This window comes from Chiloscyllium plagiosum, chromosome 38 (genome assembly GCF_004010195.1).
Source record: "Chiloscyllium plagiosum isolate BGI_BamShark_2017 chromosome 38, ASM401019v2, whole genome shotgun sequence".
Classification (NCBI taxonomy): Eukaryota; Metazoa; Chordata; class Chondrichthyes; order Orectolobiformes; family Hemiscylliidae; genus Chiloscyllium; species Chiloscyllium plagiosum.
The window spans coordinates 9,902,864-9,927,039 of NC_057747.1; the positions used below are offsets into that span (position 1 = coordinate 9,902,864).

Sequence of the window (24,176 nt, forward strand, 5' to 3'; positions counted from 1 at the left end):
ATGCTCCTAAAATGGAGTCTCTAATGGACTTTTGGGGAGGTGTCATTTTTGGATTACCGTAAATTATAATCTGAGTCAATAAGGAATTTTTGCAAGTCCAATACAAGTGATATAAAATACATGGTAAAAAGTGTGGTGCTGGAAAAGCACAGCAGGTCAGGCAGCATCCGAGCAGCGGGAGAGTCGACGTTTCAGGCATAAGCCCTTCATCAGCCCTCCAGCATCTGCAGTCCTCACTTTCTCCAGATACAAAATGCAGGCAGGCAGTGCCTGGGTTGCAAACGGATTCAGTTCTTGAGCCCATTCACAGGTCCATTTGCAAGTTGCAACCCAATCCAGGATCATGTAAAGGAGCCATTCGTAAGTACAGGAAATGTCTGTGCATCAGCTCTTTAAAGTCACCCCCTTGTATTAAATTGCATTCATAAATTTGAGTATTTGTAAATCAGTTGTTCGTAAAATGGGGCCCCCTTTGTAATCATGTGGACATTTGAAAAAATACCACTGGGCAGCTTTAAGAAAACTTATGGAAGCTGAGAGCATTGATTAATCCAAATCATTCTGGGAAAAGATGGTAATATTTTGTGGTGAATACATTGGCTGTGATTCTTTAATGGTTTCTATGTGCCTCCACATATTGGTTTTGTGCTAAGCCAAGTTTAAGCAGACATTAAATAGGATAATCAGGGTTTATAAAAACTGTTTTCTTCCCACAAGCTTTTATTACTGGTATTAGGCTTAAAAATATAACAGCATTTTATTTTTAATGGCATAGGGTGGAATGGCACCACAAAGTGAAGAGTTTGCCACTGTAATTTTATACTTCAGCAGATTAATAATTATTCCGTGAGTGACGGAGGTAACACAAGAAAATAAGAGAATGTCAATTTTGAATATAAAAGAAAATAAAACCCACTCACCGGGGTGAAGTTTAATGGCATACATGAAGTCATTCAAGGGTATAACAAAAGAAAAACAGGCTGCTTGTTAATCGAGCCGAGCTACTGGCCTTGTGAATATAGGAAGAAATGAGTCACTCAGTGGAATATGGTGTTGAAAGAATGTCATAGATTTGTCTGTTTCATCATCTGTGAGTCAGGAGATGGCCATTTAGCCCCTCCATTCTGTTCTGCCATTCAATGAGATTGTAGTGAGCTATAGCCTAACTTCTTATTCAATATGTCCATGGCACAGCAGCACTAACGGTAAGGGCATCACTTGTTTCCCGGTGGAATGATTGGAACCAGGGCTAGGTGGATCCCATTGACTATGAGGTCCTTGATTGGGGATGTTAACCTGAGTCAATCAGGGAGCCCTAGCTGACAGATATAAACAGGAGATTCAGATAGTCTCCTCACTCTAAGAGCTGGATCTAAACAGGATGGTCAGAGCCCACGCACTATGCACATGTAAATAAAAGGTGATTTGGTGACAGGATACCAGCTTCTGTGCAATTATCTCACCCATCCTGAGAAGCTGATGGTGAAATACATTCATCGATGACTGGAGTCTATGAGGTGAAGGTGCATCCACGATGCTGTTAGGAATTGAGTTCTAACTTGTATAACCACCTTTGCCTCAGCCAGCAGGAATAGCTTCTCCAAATTTAGCCTACTTGGGCTCCTTCGTATAATTGCAACTTCGATTAAATTGCACCCCAACTTTCTAAATTCAACAGAGTACAATCACAGTTTATTTAACGTTGGGGTTCTGGATTTTTTGACAAGGGCTATCAATTATTTTCCAAGTCCAGTTGGCATCAGGAAGCGGGGGAGTGGGTTTTCTTGAATTGCTGCAGACCAGTGAGGTTGGGAAGAGAACATCACGTCTCTGCTATAATGAAGGAGCGGCGATCTTCGTTGAAGTCAGGATGAGGAATCCTGGAGGTGTTCCCACGCACTTTCCTCTCATGCCCTTCTCTGCTGTGGAGCGTCGGGCAGTAGCAGTGGCCACAGTGGAGATGGGATCGTTTAAGCTGGTGTCATCAGTGGAGCTCCTACTGAGGATCAAGAATTATGTGTGGCATAACTCCCAGTTAGATCTGCTAGTTAATGAGCCTTGGTTTAAATACAGAGGAACCTCAATTATCCGAATCTCGATTATTCGAATATTGGATTATCCGAAGAAGATTTCAAGGTCCCGCATCAAAAAGGTAAGTGTACAGTATTCGACTTAGCTGCACTGAAGAAGATGTGAAAACGCTGGCCAAAACAAAGAAACACAAGCAGCTCACGCATCAGCGACTGGATTTTTTTTTAGGTTAAGGGTTGTTACATAGCCCTTTGCAAAAGTAAGGGTTTTACAGTATTCCTGGCACTTTACCAGGCTGTTCATGGAAAAAAAAACGGCCAAGTACATAAACGCATGCACACGGAGGGGCTTCCATCTTTCTATCACGAGACTAAGCTCCCGGAAACTGATACTGGAAATGGTCTTGCGATCGTAAAAGCTGTTTGGGACCTTGTTTAATGCTGGGATTTCATGGTAAGGGTTTAGTTCTTCTCACTTTAGCCTGTAATTTGCAGACTGCAAAGTTTAATTTAGACTCATTAAAGTTATAGATTTAAACAAATTCTCCGGTTGAGAACGGCGTTAGATCAGTATGGCTTCCCCTGTTCAAGCTAAAATCGATTATCCGAATAATCAATTATCCAAACGAAATAGTGCCCGCCCAACCTGTTCAGATAATTGAGGTTCCTCTGTAGAGAGCTTTGCCTGCTATAGGTTGTTGACATATTTGGACTGTGTCTATTCCTTTTATTAATTTGCAGCAAACACTACTGTAGAATGTTATTTGGGGAAGAGGGGTGGGGCTAAATGTGGAGCCAAGGGTGCCTGAAATAGCACCAGACAAAATGCCAATATACTTCTGATCACTGTATTTCGTTTCTCTATTTCATGTGCTTTGTGATGATACTATGGCTTTAAAAGATTTGTTTTGCCCTGTTTTCTTTTAAAGGTTTTAACATGGAGGTACCGAGATGTCCATTGAAAACTTATTCAGCAAACAGCTTGTGAGGACTTCGGTATTTTCTAAGGTTGAAACAATAGAAGCTGCCTGAGTGGGTGTGGTCAAATTCCCACAAAACCAGGATTTGTAATTTCTTAGTTTCTCAGTCACACAAGTTGTTGCTGGGCCGGTGGTTGCAGTACATCTCTCCCAGCTACCCTCTACCAGAGTTCTTTTGATGCTTTTCTTCCTGGGCTGCTGGAGTTGGATGCGACATAATCTGTTTTCTGAATATACCCTTTATGTGATGTTACTATATGAGGTCCTTAATTGGGGATATTAATCTAGGTCAATCAGGGAGCCCTGGCGGTTTATTAGTTAACTAATCTATTATTCTGTTAAGTTTTCCAATTGATTTACAGCTAAGCCAATTCTTTTTTTATTCTTTCTCTTGTTGCATTTTAACAATAGTGTATAATAAAATGTGTTTAGCTTAATATTGAGTAGTCTGGTCAATTGGATTGCATCTGGGACGCAACACCTTATACTTACCTTTAAGGTAAGAAAACGTCAGAGTCTAGGCTACCTTCTTAATATATTTGGAGTGGGTTTAGTCTGGACAATAACAGTTTGAAGTGTTGCATTTAACACAATTTTAAAAAAACACAATGTGGTTCAATAATGGACATGTACCGACCTCAGAAATGTAATCTCCGTACTCTGCCTGGAGAGCCAGGGAGGCAAGCAGCAGAGCTGTCTCATCACTGCAGTACAATCGCTCTTCAAGGATGTCTTTCCTCAGTTGTAGATAATACTGATGTCGGGTGAGGCTGTGCCTAAAAGATGAATGGATATTAATGAGGCCTGCTATTGTCTATGCACCATGGGCAACTTTAAGCAGATAAATTTGCAGCTGGGTAATTCCTATCTTCTCATCACCTATGAAGGTTCAGCCCTGGCTGAAATGGTAGCACTCCCACCAAGTCAGAAGGTTTTGGGTTCAAATCCCCAATCCAGAGACAGGAGCATAAATACAGACTGGTGTATTAATGCAGTAGGAGAAAGTCAGGACTGCAGATGCTGGAGATCGGAGCTGAAAATGTGTTGCTGGAAAAGCGCAGCAGGTCAGGCAGCATCCAGGGAACAGGAGAATCGACGTTTCGGGCATAAGCCCTTCTTCCTGAAGAAGGGCTTATGCCCGAAACGTCGATTCTCCTGTTCCTTGGATGCTGCCTGACCTGCTGCGCTTTTCCAGCAACACATTTTCAGTTTTAATGCAGTACCGAGGGCATGCTGCACTATTGAAGCTGCAGCTTTTCAGATGGGGCACTAAATCACGGCCCAATCTGCTCTCAACTCTGGTTCTAAAAAGATCCTATGGCACCATTTCAGAGGCGAACAGGGGATATTTCCCAAATCAGATGACCAATAAATAAAATCTTGAAAAATGTCTTAAAACGCATGAAGGTGGATAATTCCCCGGCACCAGATTGGGTGTACACTAGAACTTTTTGGGAAGCTAGGGAAGGATTGCTGGACCCTTTGCTGAGATATCTGTATCATCAGTAGCCATGGATGAGGTGCCAGAACACTAGAGGTTGGCTAATGTGGTGCCACTCTTTAAGTAAGTTGGTAAGGAAAAGTCAGGGAATTTTAGACTGGTGAACCTGACATCAGCGGTGGGTAAAATGTTGAAGGGGATTCTGAGGGACAGTATTTACGTGCATCTGGAAAGCAAGGACTGTTTAGGAATAATCATCATGGCTTTGTGTGTGGGAAATTGTGGCTCATTAACTTGATTGAGTTTTTTGAAGATGTGATGAAGAAGATTGATGAAGATTATAGATGTTGTCTATATGGATTTAAGTAAGGCATTCAACAAAGGTCCACATGGTAGACTGGTTAACAAGGTTAGATCACATGGAATACAGGGAGAATAGCCATTTGGATACAGAACTGGCTCTAAGGTAGGTGACAGAAGGTGATGGTGGAGGGTTGCTTTTCAGACTGGAGGCCTGTGACCAGTGTTGCACCACAAGGATTGGTACTGGATCCACTAATTTTTATTATTTATATAAATGATTTAGATGTGAATATTGGAAGTATGGTTAGTAATTTTGCATATGACACCAAATTTGGACAACAAAGGTTAACTCTGGGGGACTTTGATCAGATGGGCCGAGGATAGGCAGATGGAGTTTAATATAGATACACGTGAGGTGCTACATTTTGGTAACACAAATCAGGGCAGGACTTATTGGTAAGGTCCTGGGAGCATTGCTGAACAAAGCGACCTTGAGTGTAGGTACATAGTTCCTTGAAAATGGAGTCGCAGGTAGACAGGGAAATGAAAAAGACATTTGGTATGCTTGCTTTCAATGGTCACTGCATTGAGTATAGAAGTTTGGAGATCATGTTGCGGCTGTACAGGACATTAGTTAGGCCACTTTTGGTACACTGTGTGCAATTCTGGTCTTCCTGCTATAAGAAGGATGTTATGAAACTTGAAAGGATTTAGAAAAGAGTTACAAGGATATTACCATGGTTGGAGGGCTTGAGCACTCATGAGAGACTGAATGGGCTGGGGCTATTTTTTCTGGAACATCAGAGGGTGAGGGGTGACCTCACAGAAGATGACAAAATCCTGAGAGACTGGATAAGGTGAATAGCTGAGTTTTTTCCCCTAGGGTCAGAGAGTGCAAAACTAGAGGGCACAGCTTTAAGGTGAGAGGGGAAAGATTTAAAAGGGACCTGAGGGGCAACGTTTCCACAGATAGGGTGGTGCGTGTATGGAATGAACTACCAGAGGAAGTGCTGGAGGCTGGTACAATTACAACATTTAAAAGGCATCTGGATGGTTTATGAATAGGAAGGGTTTGGAGGGATATGTGCCAATTGCTGGCAAATGGGAGTAGATTAGGTTGGGATGTCTGGTCGGCATGATTGAGTTGGACTGTAGGGTCTGTTTCCATGCTGTGCAGCTGTATGACTATTACATTTGGCTCACCCTCTAGAGGGCTTATTTTCAGTAAATGATTTGCTTCTATTGTTCTCATTTGATTTAAGCTTATAACCATCTCAGCTACTGCCCACTGGCATTTCACAATAGATTTCACAGGATAGTGAAGCCTGATTGACATCGTGCACCCACTCTGAGGTCCTGGGATTGAGGGTACGTCAATCGTCGTGATGGATGAAATGAGTCAACTTCATTTCGTCGGCTGAAGAGTCATTTATGTGGACGCTGTACATAAATTCAATATCCCCTCACCCATGGAGCTGTATTCACACTTTTTTCAGTCAAACATGACAAAGCAACCATCAAAAAGAAAACGACCGTAACCTAATAATGGTGAACATTATTCAGGGAGGTCCACTCGGTTTTAGTAACTCTAAACTGAGTGTGAGCACAGTCGCTCTGACATTCTGAGCACAGTGATTGGACGTTACTGCCACACTTGAGCCTAGGAGCTCTGTGTGGAATAAAAAACAATTGAGGGAATGCTGGGCTCTTCGCTGGTCTGTTTGCCAAAAGGAGGCGCGTTTTTGTTAACGGGCTGCCTAAAGGAAAATCGCAATTACTTTGTTCCTGAAGTTGTTTTGCTTCAAAGCCCCCGGCAGCCTTCCAGCACAGTGCCTTTCATTACCATCGATTTGGAAGGCCAAACAATTCTGTCACCATCTCGTAATCAGTAAGATGGAACAGTCATGGTGGTACACAAGGAACAACAAGCTTTACTGCAGCGGAATAAAAATTAGGTTCTCCATTATTTTGTTCCGACAAGATGTTCAACCATGACCTGCCTGTTCAGTGAATGTAGCAAAATGTATTTGAGGAAGAATTTCTTCTCCCAGAGAGTAGTGAATCTGTGAGATACTTTACTGCAGAGTGCTGTCAAAGCTGTGATAGATAGGTTTCTAATCATAGAATTCCTACAGTATGGCCCTTCGGCCCAACAAGTCCATACTGACCCTCCGACGAGTAACCCACCCAGACCCATTCCCCTATCCTATTACTCTACATTTATACTTGACCAATGCACCTAGCCTACACATCTCTGAACACTATGGACAATTTGTCACAGCCAGTTCACCTAACTGGCGCATCTTTGGATTGTGGGAGGTAACTGGAGCACCCAGAGGAAACCCACACAGACACAGGGTGAAAGTGCAAACTCCTCATAGACAATCGTCTAAGGCTGGAATTGAACCCAGGTCCCTGGCACTGTGAGGCAGCAGTGCTAACCACTGAGCCACTGTGCTGTTTCAAATCAAGGACCGTTGGGAAAGGGTAGGAAAGTGGGCTTGAGCATTATCAGATCAACCACGATCTCATTGTGTGACAGAGAAGACTCAATGGGCTGAATGGCCTACTGCTGCTCCTATATCACATGATCTCTATATTAAAAAGTGAAGTGGAATTTCCCCAGAGTTATGGCTAAAATTTATCCCTTGGTTGGAAATATGGTTACGTGATCATTCATCTCATGTGGGACACAATCTATCCATGCCACTCATACCCTGTTTACCAATAAAAAAAACCGCAACAATGAAATTGTGGTGAATCAATATGTAATCAGAAGTTCCAGTTGTGCTGAAGTTGGCAGCCAATCCCACTAGCACAGTGGGACACCCAACAGAAGGAAGCCCGTGATTAGCCAAAGTTCAGGACTGGTATCTCGGGTTCAGCTGACCCTGTGCCCGCTTGCCATATGACCATGCCACCCAGTTGTTGCTTGGATTAGCAAGTGGACAAAATATATCAATGCAAGGAAAGGATGATATTCAAATAAAAAGAAATACTGTGGATGCAGTACTGAGGAAGATCGCCACCCTGACAGCTCTGAAAAGTGGAATGAATGCTCCCCCAAAAGTGGTTAGTACTGCTGCCTCACAGCACCAGGGCCCCAGGTTCGATTCCAGCCTCGGGCAACTGTCTGTGTGGAGTTTGCACATTCTCCCTGTGTTTGCGTGGGTTTCCTCCGGGTGCTCTGGTTTCCTCCCACAGTCCAAAGATGTGGAGGTTAGGTGAATTGGCCATGCTAAATTGCCCATAGTGTTAGGTGCATTAGTCAGAGGGAAATGGGTATGGATGGGTTACTCTTCAGAGGGTCGGTGTGGATTTGTTGGGCCGAAGGGCCTGTTTTCACACTGTAGGGAATCTAAAAAAAAATTTGTGGATGCTGGAAATCTAAAGCACAAACAGATATTGCTTGTAACAAATTGTAATAAACTCTGAAGAAGGGTCACTCAACCCGAAACATTAAGCCTGTTTCTCTCAATACAAATGTTACCAGACTTGCTGAGTTTCTCCAGCAATTTCTGTTTTTGTCCCATCTGTTTCCCTAGCTGAACACACAAAGACCACAGAAAACTAGAGGGGATAGGTATAAGGTATAAGAGAGCGCAACGATTTCAAAAGAACCAGATGGGTAACTTTTCATATATGGTAGTGTGTGTATGGAATGAGTTGCCAGAGGAAGTGGTGGAGGCTGGTACAATTGCAACAGTTAAAAGGCATCTGGATGGGTATATAAATAGGAAGAGATAAGAAGGACTTGGGCCATATGCTGGCAAATGGGACGAGGTCAGATTGAAATGTCTGGTCAGCAAGGATGAGTTGGACCGAAGGGACTGTTTCTATGCTGTGTGAATCCATGACTAAAATGCTCTGGGATTTCACACTGCAGCAGACAAACATGGAAACCACATTTGACCGAGTCCAAAGGCAGCACATCCTAATGTATGTATTTGAGGAGGCAGCTCAAATTTAATCAGAGTTTTACTTTCCAAATCTTTGGGTCCAGACTGCCGCGTGCTCCAGAAAATCCTCACTTTGGGGATTAGGTAGTCGATATACAGTCATTCAGACAAAGTAGAAAATGATTAATGAGCTTTTCCAGAGCTAGCTCCCAATGTTTCTCAATGCCTTTTTACTGTACAGGCTTAGGCCAATGTGAGGTGGGGATGAAGTGAAAAATAAACACATTTATCACATAGTTCCTTCATTGCCGCAGTTTCGTGAGTTTTTTTGGCGTTAGCATGTTTTGAGGCAGGTCAGGCTTCCTTCAGTGTAATTTTATCAAAATGTAATGTGGACCTAGCGAGCGTGGAATTGTGTGCAGTCAAGATTGTCAACAAACACAGTGTCCAAAAATAGCCAGTTTAAGAACGGCAATGGAAAACCCGACGTCATGTGACATTTCTATCAGTTTGTCCTATAACAGCCTACTATTGAGTGGATGGATGTAACAGAGCATTTTGCTTCAGAAATTAATGGAAAGCTGGAAACAGAGAGACTCACTGGATCTGCCAGATAAGGTTCAGTGAGTAAATGATATCCAGGAAATCGTTTCTCATTGCTATAGGCCCTTTGCAGCACAATGAATCAGGTATAGATCATGGGATTCTGAGCGCACACTCTCATTAATTGCACGTTATTTTGGAAATGGAATTACTTCTCTCCATTCTTGCCAAGTGTACATTAACAGTTCATCCAGATGATGTTGTAGGTGACACCAGGATTCGATCAATTTACAGCTTTATGATGGTTTAATGGAAAGGAATGTATTACTTAATTTTCTTTCACCCAAATGATGGTCTGCGGATCTTGAGAAGGGTGTAACGCATAACAACATCATCCACAATTCAATTACACTCCAGAAATCACTCCCTTGCACTTGCAATCAATATCTATTCTGATCCAGGAGTAAGGGACTTTAGCCAAGGTTGAAAGGGCTGGGCTTGTTTCTCTTGAATCAGAGGGCAGTGAAGGGAAGTTCTAATAAAGACATACAGGTTTAGATGGCATGGACAGTGAAGAGCTGCTCCCATCAGCTGGTACAGTGACTCAGGGATATTTATGATTTTGGGTGAGAGATTGAGGAGGGATTTGAAGAAGATGTTTTTAAAGCCTGGAAATCTTTGCCCATGAGGATGGCAATAGCAGAGATGATCCATGATTTCAACAGGAAATTGGATGAGCATTCAAAGGAAATAAATTAACTGAGCCACTGGATTAGAGTGAGGAATGGGACTGACTGGATTGTTTTAAAGAGGCCTAGCATTGTATGGATAGGCTGAATGGCCCTCTTCTATATTATTCTGACTCTGTGATGTCGATAGGATTGGCTAGTTCATAGAATCCCTACAGTGTGGAAACAGACCATTCAACCCAACGTGTTCACACCAACTCTCCAAAAGGTAACCCATCCAGACCCATTCCCCGGCCCTACATTTATCCCTGACTAATGCACCTCATCTACACACTCATGAACACTTTGGGTGATTTAGCATGGCCAATTCATCTAACCTACATGTTTTTGGACTGAGGGAGGATGCCCATGCAGTCACAGGGAGAACGTACAAACCCCGCACAGACAGTGGCCCCAGGCTGGAATTGAACTCAAGTCCCTGGTGCTGTGAAGCAGCAACACTAACCACTGAACCACCGTGCATCATAGTAAATGTCAAACCTCTGAACCAGAACATGTACTTATTCTATTTCCATCTCCCATTGTAAGAGTCACATGCCAGTAATGAGCATTACATTGGGACTGATCAAGAACTTAAAGCAGGAGTGTCTAAGCTTTCTCTTCTTAGACGCCATAGTCTCAGGGATGCATAGAGTGGAGCAAATATCTAAGTCTTAAATGTACAATCCCATTAAACAGACAATGTACATTCAAGGCTGAGATAGATTTCGGTAAGGCAATCAAGGGTTAAGAAGAAAAAGCAGGAACGTTAGTAAAGGATTATCAGATCAGACATGATCTTGTTGAATGGTAAAGCTGAATGGCCTGCTCACAAAGCCCTTGGTCCTCTGCTCAAGATACAAGGTCCCACCAGTCCGAATTAGTATTTTTGCAATGAGGCCAATAGAACTGTGAGCTCATGCCTTTACAAATCTCTCAAGACACGTGTTTCAAACAGGTCAAAAGCAACAAATCAACAACAACAATGCACATTGAGCTTCCGACACTGCAGCATCATGGGAAACATAGAGAATTTGTGGTGCATGGACTGCAGTTTGAACATTGTAGCAATAAATGGGTGCCCTGAGGTAAGGCTATTTTCCTTCCTAATAAGCCTCTCGCATTAATACATAGCAGCTTTAAAACCTGAGAACTAGTGAGTGAGTGAGAGAGAGAGAGAGAGAGAGAGAGATGGGTACCTGATGATTTAAATATTGGACACTCTGTGTCACTCCATTTCTAACACATCGACTTCTTGTTTTAACACAAACCTTTGTGTGGTGAATGACTAAACTTCTGTCCAGAAGCAGGACCACATTTTATGTATTTGAGGAAGCAGCTCCAAATTTAACCAGAGTTTTACTTTCCAAACCTTTGGGCCAGATTGCCTCATGCTCCAGAAAATCCTCGTTTTTATGGAGTATATATACGGTCATTCAGCTGAAGCATGCTGGTGTCGATGGTCTGCTTGGGCCGCATGCCATTCTTATCATTGAAACCTGTCATTGTAATCCTCCAATCACTTCTCCCTTGCATGATTATCCAGCTTTCCTTTAAATGCTTCCATTGTCTTCACTTCAACCACTTCCTGAGGGAGCAAGTTCCCCATTCTCTCCATTCCTTGGGTAGTTTCTTCTGTATTCCCAATTCGTGCCTATCTTATATCAATGGTCTCTAGGTTTGGTCTTTCCAAAAGAGAAACCATTCTTTCTGTTAGGAAAGTGAAAAGGCCCCTACATCTGTGGAATAAGGGCTTTTCCAATATACCTTGTGGGCCAAGAGGAACAATAATGTTTCTTCTTCCCCCAAACCAAGGCACAACAAACCCCTTCCAGCCTCTGTGTGATCCATGTAGGCTGCCCCAGCCACTTCTCCATCTAACCTTATCAGCACAACCTTCAGTTTCTTTCCTGCTGATGAGTTTAAACCATCATCCCCTTCAATATGTGTGAAACTGATTGTACATCAATAGACTCAGCATAAAGATTATTCCAAGTGTACAGCATTAACTCCCAACTGTGAAATTAAACTCAGGAAAGATACTAATTTCAGGCCGAAGGGAATGATTTCAGGGAGTGTAATCTAATTTTAGTCAGGAAGGAGATACTTGAATAGACTCATCAACCGCTTGAGCTTCGAAAGATTTAAATTTCATTTCTTTAATTTAATCATTCCACCAGTCACCACTCCCCAAGGAGAGCTGTGCGCTGTCACGATAATTCTCTGTGGGGAGCATCTATTCAAAGGTTGAAATGCAGGAGACTACATTGCAGGAATCCCCCGCACCAGTGCCAAGTTGCCCTTAAGAATTGGGCAGAACCTTAAATCAGGCGTCACCTTCTGTGGGTTCCTGCTTTAAATCAAAAGGGGAAGTATTTATTTCATAAAATTGTGCCCAGGTAAATGTCAGAGGCACGGGCAACTCACGAGCAGTACAGATTGCTTCATGGTGGATGGGAATGAAATGCATTTTGTCCTCCTTGTCTGAGGTTGACGTTGAGAAAAACATTCATGGGTGTGCAGCAGAAAAGACAGCCACTTTGGCAACGAAACGTTGAGCCTTTTACTTACTGAATCAAACTGAAGTTTTCAATGAAGAACTTTATTCGGAGGAACAGTGTGAAGTTCACAATTGTCGTTCTCTTTTTGGATTGGTCCTTCCATCCACTGGGTGCCACCTTGTACAGTTTGGTAAAATGGTCAAGAAAAAAGAATTCCTTATCTGTAAAATAAAGGGAAGTGGGAACATCCCGAAGATTAGGACCAAAGAGCCGAAATTCCCAGGAGAGGCTGTTTTAGCTGCTGCGAGCGATGGACTTTTAATGAAATACAGATCTTTCCATTATAGTTCTTGAGAGGAACAGGTTAGTAGAGAGATAAAGAGCTCAGAAACATAGCATGAAAGCGGGAGATGAAAAGACTGACTGCAACCATATATAATTAGCAAGAGAGGGGATTGCAAAGATAGGGAGGCAAACAAAGGGTGTGAAAACTGTGATTGCTAATTAGATAAAAAGAGGAGACAAAGGTTTACAGGGAAAACAGTAGGGAGCATCCCTGGTGACACAGAGAGTGCATCTTCTGACTTGGTACTAAGCCAAATGCACTGGCTTTAATTTTTAAACTAAGACAGGGAGCAGACTCTAGGTGTCAAGGGAAAGATCATTTTGAGTCCCTAATCAGTCTCTAATCAATTTAGCTTAGCTCGTTTGGGTGCACTGTCACCTCTGAATTACACGGCTGAGTGTTCACACTCCACTTAGGAACTAAACATGCAGGTTCAAGGGATATTCTGAAGCAATGCTGCTAAGTTGGAGAGACCACCCTTTCAATGAGAGGTTCAATGAACATTAAATAGCCCAATGCACTATCTGAAGACAGGCAGGAACCTTTCTCGATGCCTTTATACAGGGTTCCACTGAAACATCGATAGGAAGGATACATGGGCATTAGAGCAGTAGTGTCGATTTACCAGAATCCTAAGAGTTAAGATACAAGGAGACCTTAAATTATAAAATATGATCCTAGATAATTTTGTCATTTAGAAGGTTAATGGGCGAGCTTTTAAAAATATTATGGGGAAAGTGGAGTTAATTGGAGAAGTTAGTTCCACTGGGTATGGAGTTAGAGACAGGACTTCCCAAAGAGGGACACAGGACCACAAAATCCACAAGTGTAATTCTATGATGTAGCTCAGAGCAAGGTACCACAGGCATGCTTCCATTCTAAATGACCTTATTGTCGTGTTCTTACTGAGGGGGTCACAATGGGAAAAGATGCACTGGCCTAAACATTCGAACCACATCTTTAAGAGCAAAATTGGGAAAATCATCTCGACACACAGAGGATGTCAGATGTTCGGAACTCACTTTGCAAACAGCATTTGGTGCTGAATTAATTGTTCATTTTATGACTGAGTTTAATAAATTTGTGTCAGTTAAATGATCATAGGGCAGTTGTAACGAAATGGAGTTAGATCAGCCATGAATCCCACTGATTGCAGAACATCCACAGGATCAACTCTTGGTCACTCTTCACATTATGGCTTGTTGAACCTTTACAAAATGCCTACGTATCACTCAATTTCAAAGCAATCGATTGCAAGTGCCTCAGGCGGTTCAGAGAAACGTAATCAGGTGGCGGGGGGGTTCAGCTCAACTCTGCTGTTTCCTTTAGCACTATTCTTCTAAGCCACACCAAAGTCCGTGAAAAAGGACAAGGAATCTCGATCTCAAATTATATCTAGCGCAATGCAAGTTTGCACAGCTTTAATCACATTGAGCAACTCAAACTGGACGCTCCTCCATAATCAATGAGTCACCACAGTGAGTTTCCGCCAATTGGACCTGTTGGTAAAGCATTGAGGAAGCTCTAAATCCTTTTGGATGACCAAGGGCACTAATGGGCGTGTTTTAAAAGATTTTAGGTTTTTGATCTTGCTGAGAAAATCTACAAATCTACACCAAGGAAACTGTTAAATCCTTCTGTATGTTTTTAAATGACATTTTCACATTTTGAAATTGGGTCGCTGATGGTGGGATGAGACATTCTGATGAAAAATGTTTTTTTTTGTGATAAACCTATTTTCAGCTCTATTAATAAACCAGCACCAGGTTACTTGCTGTATCAAGGGATATCTTTTTGATGCAAACTTGTTATGCTCTGAAACATGGCCTGATTGTACACATTCATGACAGATTTTACATTCAACAATATGCATGCGGCATTGTGCGGAAGCCTGAGGAGAGAAATACTTCTCAAAATGCAAGTAATTTTCTTTCATAGCCAATGCAGGATTATTTACCCGTATTGTGTGGGTGCAGCAGGATATGCTAATGATGCAGGGATAGTAAGCCAGAATTTGCAACTTACAAGCATTGCATTTTAAAAAAATACATTCAGTAAAGGCAAAACTACAAAAGCGCGAGTGCACTTGTGGACATCAGGTGAAGAATAGGATTACAGTGAGATCTAGGGTCTTTGTTGCTCTTCTCCAACACTCAATGTATAAGGTGAATGTCTGAAGCATGAGAATGTGAGAGTCTCATCAGATGTTTGGATACACCTATTGAATAACAGATGAGCATGAGCTATTGGGAGGTCACCTCACTTGTCTGGATGGGTGCAAGTCCAACACTAGAAGTTTGGTACCAAAGACAAAGCCACACCCTTGATTTTTTTTTAAAAATCATTTCTGAGATGAGGGCGTCACTGGCTATACTAGCATTTATTGCCCATCCCTAATTGCCCAGAGGCCAATTATGAGTCAACCACATTGTTGTGGGTCTGGAGTCACATGTAGGCCAGACCATGTAAGGATGGCCATTACCTTCCCTAAAGAACATTAGTGAAACAGATAGGTTTTTCCTGACAATCAGCAATGCTCTCATGGCCATTAGAACTCTTAATTCCAGATTTTTATTGAATTCAAATTCCACCGTCTGCCGTGGTTGGATTCAAACCCGGATCCCCAGAGCATTACCCAGATCTCTGGATTAACAGTCCAATGATAATACCACAAGGCCATTGCTTTCCCCTACATTAGCAGCCCATTCCCACCTTTAGCATTTGTTTCCTGCACCAGCGATGTATAGTTGCAGTGGTGTGTTCTGCTGACAAGATTCAGTGCAGTAAATCACCAAAGCTCCTTACACAGCACCTTCCAAACCCCTGACATCCCCAGCACAGTAAGAATATCTCCACCCAAAGGACTGCGGCAGTCCAAGACATTTGCTTGCCAACTTCTGCAGGGCAGCAGGGGAATGGACTATCAGCGCTGGCCTGGCCAACGATGCCCACATTTAATTTATTTTATAAAACCCGCTGTTGTGAGAAGATGAGGAGAATGAGCTGAGCCAAAAAGTGAGAAGAATGAAGGGAAGTGTACTCTTCAAACTTCTGGACGTAGTCATGCGAGTAAACATTGCAAAACTATTCATACGACTTTTGGAATCTGACCATCTTCATTGTGGTTCCAATAACTTATGACTCACCCCATTGCACAACCCCAAGAAAGGGCCTGCACTGTACTTCCTTATGGACAGAAGTTTATTGAGGGAAGACCTGTATCTGGAGTGCACACAGGTTAGCTTTTCTTACTGCATCTTCCACCAGATGTCCTCTGCCATCCATAAAATTTCACTTTCTTATTGGACTTGGCCTAGAGTTCCAGATCAGCACTAAGCCCATTCTTCAGGAGTGCTGCTTGAGAAATTTTCAGTAGTAATGTTTTCAAAATTGCCTTATGCCACGATTATACTCTTGGATGAATGCGATATTCATTTTATCTATCTAATTAGTTTGTGGAATGTTGGGCACATTCTCCAAATAACCTCACTTCCTGTTAAAAAACCCTACCACAGCTTGTATCTCCCTAATCCAGCAGCCTTTGTGACTGGATGTTTGTCTGACCAGGGAGTTGGCCAAACCTGGGAAGATTAGGTATATTCAATGCACAAACACTCTGAAAATAAAGCCCTTACTTTGACTTGTCCCAATCACGTGCCTAATGGATGAATGATTTCCTAACTGGACACCCAAAAACAGGATTGGGTGCATTCAAACTGGACTGAGTGGAACAATACGAATAAACATTGATGCGATTCCACCCAGAACATACTGTGGGTGCTGAATAACAAAGTTTGTCAGTGTGGTGCTGGAAAAACACCAGGCAGCATCCGAGGAGCAGGGGAGTCGATGTTTCCAGCATAAGCCCTTCATTCCTGAAGAGTCCTCAATTCTCCTGCTCCTCGGATGCTGTGCTTTTCCAGCACCACACTCTCGACTCTGATCTCCAGCATCTGCAGTCCTCACTTTCTCCTACCATAGGTTATCAGATTAGACAGTACTGGATAAGGTGCGAGTAAGATCACATCTGGAGGATTATGAGCAGTTTTGGTCTCCTTAATGAATCACAGATATGAGTTCATTGGAAGGATTTCGGAGAAGGTTGAATTGGATGATCCCCAGTTTGGAGGGAGTATCATTATGAACAAATGCTAAATAGGTTGTGACTGTACACCCTTGAGTTTAGAAGAATGGGAGTTGTTCTCATTGAAACGTATGGGATTCTTAAGGGGCTTCATCGAGTAAATGCTGAGAGAATGTTTCCCTTCCTGGGAGAGTCTAGGACCAGAGGGCAGAGTCTCAGAATAAAGGAGTGCCAATTTAAGACTGAGATGTGGAGGAATTCCTTCTTTGAGAGTTGAGAGTCTTTGGAATTCCCTGCCACAGAGAGCTGAAGGGGGACAGTCCTGGTGTATATTTAAGGCTAAGATAGATAGAATTTTGATCAGGAGGGGAATCAAGGGTTAAGGGGAGAGGACAGGAAAGCAGACATCAGGGGCATGAAATTAGCCATAATCCTATTGAATGGCAGAGCAGACTCGAGGGGCCAAAGGGTCTCCTCCTGTTCCTGTTTCCTATGATTTCCTGGCCTTTTAAAAGAGTTATAACCTGTATTTGGCTTCTGAGAGCAACAATTGGATGTTGCACTTCAATAAACCTCAACCTATGACAAATTCAGTCTTGTTTTCTCACACAAATAATTTTGCCCACGCACTACTCAAAAACAAAACCTTGTTTGCCTGGTATTAATTGAGAAAATAACTCAGAACGAGTCAAGCTCCCACATGATAAATGAATAGTCTGTCGCAATGCAAACCAAAATGCCCTGCTCTGCCTTTTAGCTATCGATGATGAAGCAAAATGAGAGTTCATAAGACTATGGCCCCGTTAGTAATATTCTCTGCTGTTTGGCCCAGTTCTCTTCCCACAGCAAATCAGCGAATGCTCAGCTTTCTAATGTGAAGGGAAAGGAGGGCAATCCAAAGATGGAGTGGCTACTCCACAAACAGAGTGAAATCAGCTCATGATTGCTTTTAAAAAGAACAAGCCCACTCATTCATTGGAACTGCGAGCAGAAGAGGACCATTTAATCCATCACATTGCTACTGGCTCTTTGAAAGAGTGGATGTGCTTCGTCCTGCAGCCCCGTATTGTGACATCATAAAAACCCGCCAACCACGCGGTTAATGGTTTTTTCACTGAGTTAAATCAAAGCCGGGACCTGTCATAAACCACATCGATGAGGGACCTGATGTGTAGGGGATCCATGATCACCCATTCTCTGGGGAGTTTGGCTGCAAATGATCAGAAATGACCTACATTTATCAGCAGATTCTAGGGAAGATAGGAGCAGGAGGAGGCCATTCAGCCCTTTGAGCCTGCTCTGTCATTCATCACGATTATGGCTGATCGTCCAACTCAAACATGGGCAACGTATCAGAAATGACCTACATTTATCAGCAGATTCTGGGGCAGAGTTTTTTTTTTCTTTATTCATTTACAGGATGAGGGTGTTGCTGACTAAGCAACCTTTATTGTCCATCCTGAATTGCTCAGAGGGCAGTTAAGAGTCAAAATTGGAGGTGTAGTAGACAGCGAAGAAGGTTACCTCAGATTACAACAGGATCTTGATCAGAAGGGTCAATGGGAATGGGCTGAGAAGTGGCAGATGGAGTTTAATTCAGATAAATGTGAGGTGCTGCATTTTGGGAAAGCAAATCTTAGCAGGACTTATACACTTAACGGTAAGGTCCTAGGGAGTGTTGCTGAACAAAGAGACCTTGAAGTGCAGATTCATAGCTCCTTGAAAGTGGAGTCGCAGGTAGATAGGATAGTTAAGAAGGCGTTTGGTATGCTTTCCTTTATTGGTCAGAGTATTGAGTACAGGAGTTGGGAGGTCATGTTGCGGCTAGACAGGACATTGATTAGGCCACTGTTGGAATATTGCGTGCAATTCTGGTCTCCTTCCTATTGGAAAGATGTTGTGAAACTTGAAAGGGTTCAGAAAAGATTCACAAGGATGCTGCCAGGGTTGGAGGATCTGAGCTACAGGGAGAGGCTGAACAGGCTGGGGCTGTTTTCCCTGGAGCATCGGAGGCTGAGGGGTGACCTTATAGAGTTTTACAAAATTATGAGGGGCATGGATAGGATAAATAGACAAAGTCTTTTCCCTGGGGTGGGGGAGACCAGAACTAGAGAGTATAAGTTTAGGGTGAGAGGAGAAAGATTTAAAAAGGACCTAAGGGGCAACCTTTTCACGCAGAGGGTGGTACTAGTATGGAATGAGCTGCCAGAGGAAGTGGTGGAGGCTGGTACAATTGCAACAGTTAAAAGGCATTTGGATGGGCATATGAATAGGAAGGGTTTGGAGGGATATGGGCCGGGTGCTGCCAGGTGAGACTAGATTGGGTTGGGATATCTGGTCAGCATAGACGGGTTGGACTGAAGGGTCTGTTTCCATGCTGTACATCTCTATGACTCTATGACTCTATAACTACATTTCTGTTGGCCTGGAGTCACATGTAGGCCAAACCAGGTAAGGATGGCAGTTTCCTTCAAAAGGACATTAGTGAACCAGATGCGGTTTTCCACCAATTGACAATGAATTCATGGTCATCACTAGACTCTTAATTCCTGATATTTATTGAATTTATATTTCACCATCTGCCACGGCAGGATTTGAACCCAGGTCCCCAGAACATTATCTGGGTCTCTGGCTTAACAGTCCAGCAATAATACTACGAGGCCATTGCCTCCCCAAGAGTTTTGAGGGTGCACTCCCCTTCAGACAGCATCAAGGCCAAACCTCCATCTTTTATTCTTCATGAGTAAGTGGGCATGGTCAGGGGTGGGGCAGAGAAATGATTCTCCTCGTTGAAGAATCTAGGACACAGGGTCATCACCTCAGAATAAGGGGCCAGCTCTTTAGGACTGGGCTGAGGAGAATCACTTGGAGGCTTGTGAATCTCAGGGATTCTCCACCCCGGAGTCTGGTGGAGGGTCAGCTGTTGAGCATATTCAAGGTAGAGGATGCTATGTGCATATCAGCATAATGTGGGAATACGGTGTTGAAATAAAAACTCAACTACGACCTTATCAAATGGCAAAGGGGCCCATTGGCTTCCTCCGGCTCCAATTTCTGCCATTCTTATGAAGGATTCGATTTCAACCAAACTTCAGTTGGAACTTCTGAATCCTTCGTAAAGATGAAAGTCGGATGATTGACTTGCCTCTGAATTGAACAATGAAATAACCATTTAGTCTATTCTTTGCTTAAAGAAGATCCATAGTAACATGGAAGATAGGAGCAGGAGGAGGCCATTCAGCCCTTTGAGCCTGCTCTGTCATTCATCACGATTATGGCTGATCGTCCAACTCAAACATGGGCAACGTATCAGAACAAGCTAAAAACAGATGAAGTTTGGACAATCAGCAGGCTTTTGATGCAAGACTCACCTTTTAGATAAGCAAGGCCAAAATAGAAATGCTCCACAAGGTTAGTGTAGGCCACCACCATGTCAAAGACATCACTGCCCTTAGATTTCACATCACATTTCACTTCCAAACACTGTCCATTTGGTATGATGACACTGAGCTCTCGCTGGGATAAATGTGCTTTTCCTTTCTTGCTCTACAAAGACAGGAGTTAATCCTCAATGAAGGTCTGATAAAAATCGTGGACATATCAAGACAGCATATAGTGAATCATAGAGAGATGCCAGAAATATTGAATATTGTCTAATTAATCATGAAATACCTTGGTGTCCAAAAAGCAAGTGGACGTGCAATGGCAGGGGCTGAATCTCCACCCAGTTTGCCGTTCAGTCAAACCAGAGAAGATAGGAGTCCTTCGAGCCTGCTTCACCATTCGATATGATCACGGCTGATCATCCAACTCTACACTTGCCTGCTTTTTCCCCAGACCCTTTGATACCTTTTGCTCTAAGGACTATATCTAACTCCTCCAAGAAAACATTCAATGCTTTGGCCTCAACTAGTGTCTGTGCTGAGAATTCCACAGACTCATCGTTCTCTGGGTGAAGACATTTTCAGTATAAATGTCCTTAAACTGTGACCCCTGGTTCTGGACTCCTTAGTTTCGGGAACATCCTTCCTGCTTTTCCCCGTCTAGTCCGGTTAGATGTTTATAGGTTTCTATGAGATTCCTCCCCTCATTCTCCTAAACTCGAGTGAATACAGTCCAAAGTGATCCAATCTCTCTTCTTATGTCAGTACAGGCATCCCAGGAATCAGTCTGGTAAACCTTTGTTGCAGTCCCTCCATAGGCCAGAACATCCTTCCTTAGATAAGGAGACCAAAGCTACACACAACAGTCCAGGTGCAGTCTTACCTAAGCCCTGTGCAGTTGTAGCAAGACATCCTTGCTTCTCTATATCAATCCTCCGACAATGAATATCAACATACCATTTGCTTTTTACATGACCTGCAGTATCTGCATATGTACTTTCAGAGAATGGTATACAAGGACACCCAAGTCTCGATGCACGTCCCCCGTTCCCAATCTATCACCATTCACATAATAAACTGCCTTTGAGTTTTTGCTGAATTCCTTTTTAAAGCTGTCATGGGATATGGGCATTGCTGGCAAGGCTAATGTTGTCGATCCCTAATTGCCCTTGGGATAAATGACGTGCCAGGCCATTTTTGGTGCGAGTGAAGAGTCAGCCATATTGCCTGGAATCGCATCTGGGCTAGTGACGTGAGCAAATGCTAATGGCATCACAGAATTGCAACTGTTCTTTGAAATTATTTTCACAATGATTTAAAACCCACCTATATTTTTAGCCAGTCCCATGATGTGGCTGGACTGGAAAGTGACACGGATTCCCATTGAATCTCCACAGTGTAGGTGGAGGCCATTCAGCCCACTGAGTTTGCACAGACACCCATCTCTGGAAACCAGCATTTATTGGAGCTAAATCACCCATGTCTGCACATTGTATGGAGAAAAGGAGAGCACATGGAGAAAACCCACACAGACACAGGGAGAAGGAACAAACTCTACACAGACAGTCGCCTGATGGGTGAAATCAAACCCAGGTCCCTGGTGCTGAGAGGCAGCAGTGTTAACCATGGAGCCAGTGTGAAACACTCATTAACACCACTGTGAGGCAGCAGTGTTAACCATGGACACCACTGTGATGGTCAGCGAGGACCTGGATGCACTCCCAGAGTGTTCGAAAAGAATAAAACCAATTGTCACAGAGCAGAGAAAGAACCTCAGGCTAACCTAGAACTATTTTACCGAAAGAGGACAAAAATGGCCCTATCCGAGAGCGACGTGTCTCACGTGTACTCAAACACATGGTCAAGATAACAGGCCATTTACATTGTCGAGGCAAGGACGAGACGAGAGCACTGCAGTCAGAGCTGAGGCCTGTGTTGAGGCTGCGATGTGTTCAATGTGGCCCGCAGCCTGGTTTCCTCAGGAACTGAGTGTGGGATACAGAGCTGAGTTGTGGGGCACCACTCTAACCACTAACGCTGCTAAAGCCACTGTCATTCAGTTTTGTTGGCAAACACAGTGCATTAGTAATGTGCAAACAGAAAATGGCCAATTGAATTGACTTAGCTTTACTGTCATATGTACTCACATGAGTTTACAAGTTATCACTTATGGTGCAACTTTAGGTACATAGGTATCTCGGTACAGATTCTTGAGTACAGGAAAAAATGAGAAAAATAAAGAAATAAAAAATCCAGCATTACAGCAATTTGAAGGTACAAAATGATAGAAATAACTGAAAAGACAAAAGAAATAAAAAGTTCAGAATAGCAGTGCTTCCATCATATAACAAATATAATAACAGGAAATGACATTACCAGTCCAAGGAAACCTAAACACATAATTAGAAAGCGGGCCATACCACCAATCCTTCATTGGAGGCTCACTGATGATGTTACCGAGTTTGGTGACGAAACATCTGAAAACAACCCTTCCAGTTCAGCCAGCAAATTTACATCTATGAATAACAAAGTCAGACAGTAAAGTGGATTGCTCACCACAATGGAGCCAGGTAAATCTAAAGGCATCGCAGGGTCACCAGCCGCTTTAACAAACTCTGGTCCAAAGTATCGCTGCCAAAGAGAAAACACATCATCAAATTACACACATTGTAAACAGGCCTTTTGGTCCTTTGAACTCTGTTAGCCCTTTCTAAGAACAATTCGATTAGTCCTTTATATCCAATTCTAGTTTGAAAGTTACCATTCAATCTATTTTCACTGTCCCCCTTTCAGGTAGCACATTCCAATTCTGCGATTTAAGATTATTCACTAATGTAGGGTCAAGCTACATAACACATCATAGCAACACAGCAGTTCAGCTTCTGAAAGACTGATGATTATTTTAGAGTTTCAGAAAGTCAGGCATCTGGAGGAATGGACTTGCGCGTTTAACAGGTGTGAGCCCTGATACGTGGACAGGATATTGTTGGTGTAGTGGAGCAACACAACCGTCTCAGCAGCACCACCAGGAACACTGGCCACTGCTTAGATTGCATCCACCTAAGCTGCTCAACAATGGACATTGTCCTTATGGCAGGTGGAGTGGGTTTGGGAACACTGGGGCCAGTCAGAGAGCCTGAGGGCAGGCAGTGGGGGCAGCTTACACTGTTGGCACTACAGAGTGCCCTGAACCTGTGGGGTCACTGCCACAGTTTGTCCAGCAGGGGTATGTACATGTAGCTGGTAACTGATCTTTGGGCAGGTGGGTTAGTTTTCACTTTCCCCATCATTGACAAGATGCCATGTTTTCAGGAGGGTGATGGGCACTCAAGCAACTCCCACCCTCCCTCATGATTTTTGTTTTGGATCTAGCACCTCCAAATTTACTGATTAGGCTCCACACAAATTCATTCCAGTGAGCCTACCATCACACGGTTTAGTCAGGGATTAATGTTCCAATATGTCCCTCATTCTGCAACAACATGTTGTTAGGGATATGGAAGCTCTGCTGCTGAGTGTGTTCAAGATGGAGGTGAATAGATTTCTAGATAGTGATGACATGAAGGAATATCTAGACAGTTCAGGAAAATGATGTTGAGGTCAATGATTAGCCATTTGCTGTTTGGAGGAGCTTGTGATGCATGAATTGGCTGTTTCTCTGCATTGCAACAGACAATTGTGAATAGCAGCGCAGCCTCCAGTTTCATAACCAATAGTGACATTATGGTCAATAGACAAGGAGCACTCAAACACAAGATTCAAGTAGGGCGCCCATACTCTTTGGTGGTCTCCTTGAGGATTGCCGTCCCTTTGTACTGTTAACCAACAGAGTTAGCCTGTTTCTAAAAGGGGAGAACAATCCTGCCGAGAATGTTGATCAGGGACAAGAGAGCAATGGTGAGGATTGCTTATGACTATAATCCTAGTTGTGTCAGCAA

At 43.1% G+C, this 24,176-nt stretch overlaps 1 protein-coding gene across 8 annotated transcripts in view; it reads right to left on the reverse strand.

The window, feature by feature from the left end:
* Nucleotides 1–24,176, reverse strand: part of ptpn20 (protein tyrosine phosphatase non-receptor type 20) — a 414,663-nt gene that overhangs the window by 215,780 nt on the left and 174,707 nt on the right. For all 8 annotated transcript variants that reach the window (XM_043678810.1, XM_043678805.1, XM_043678807.1 and 5 more), the window contains 4 exons: nucleotides 22,795–22,869; nucleotides 20,227–20,401; nucleotides 12,496–12,646; nucleotides 3,648–3,786 (listed from right to left, as the gene is read on the reverse strand). In XM_043678810.1, the coding sequence (XP_043534745.1) occupies nucleotides 3,648–3,786; nucleotides 12,496–12,646; nucleotides 20,227–20,401; nucleotides 22,795–22,869 (540 nt within the window). The remainder of the gene's footprint in view (nucleotides 1–3,647; nucleotides 3,787–12,495; nucleotides 12,647–20,226; nucleotides 20,402–22,794; nucleotides 22,870–24,176) is intronic.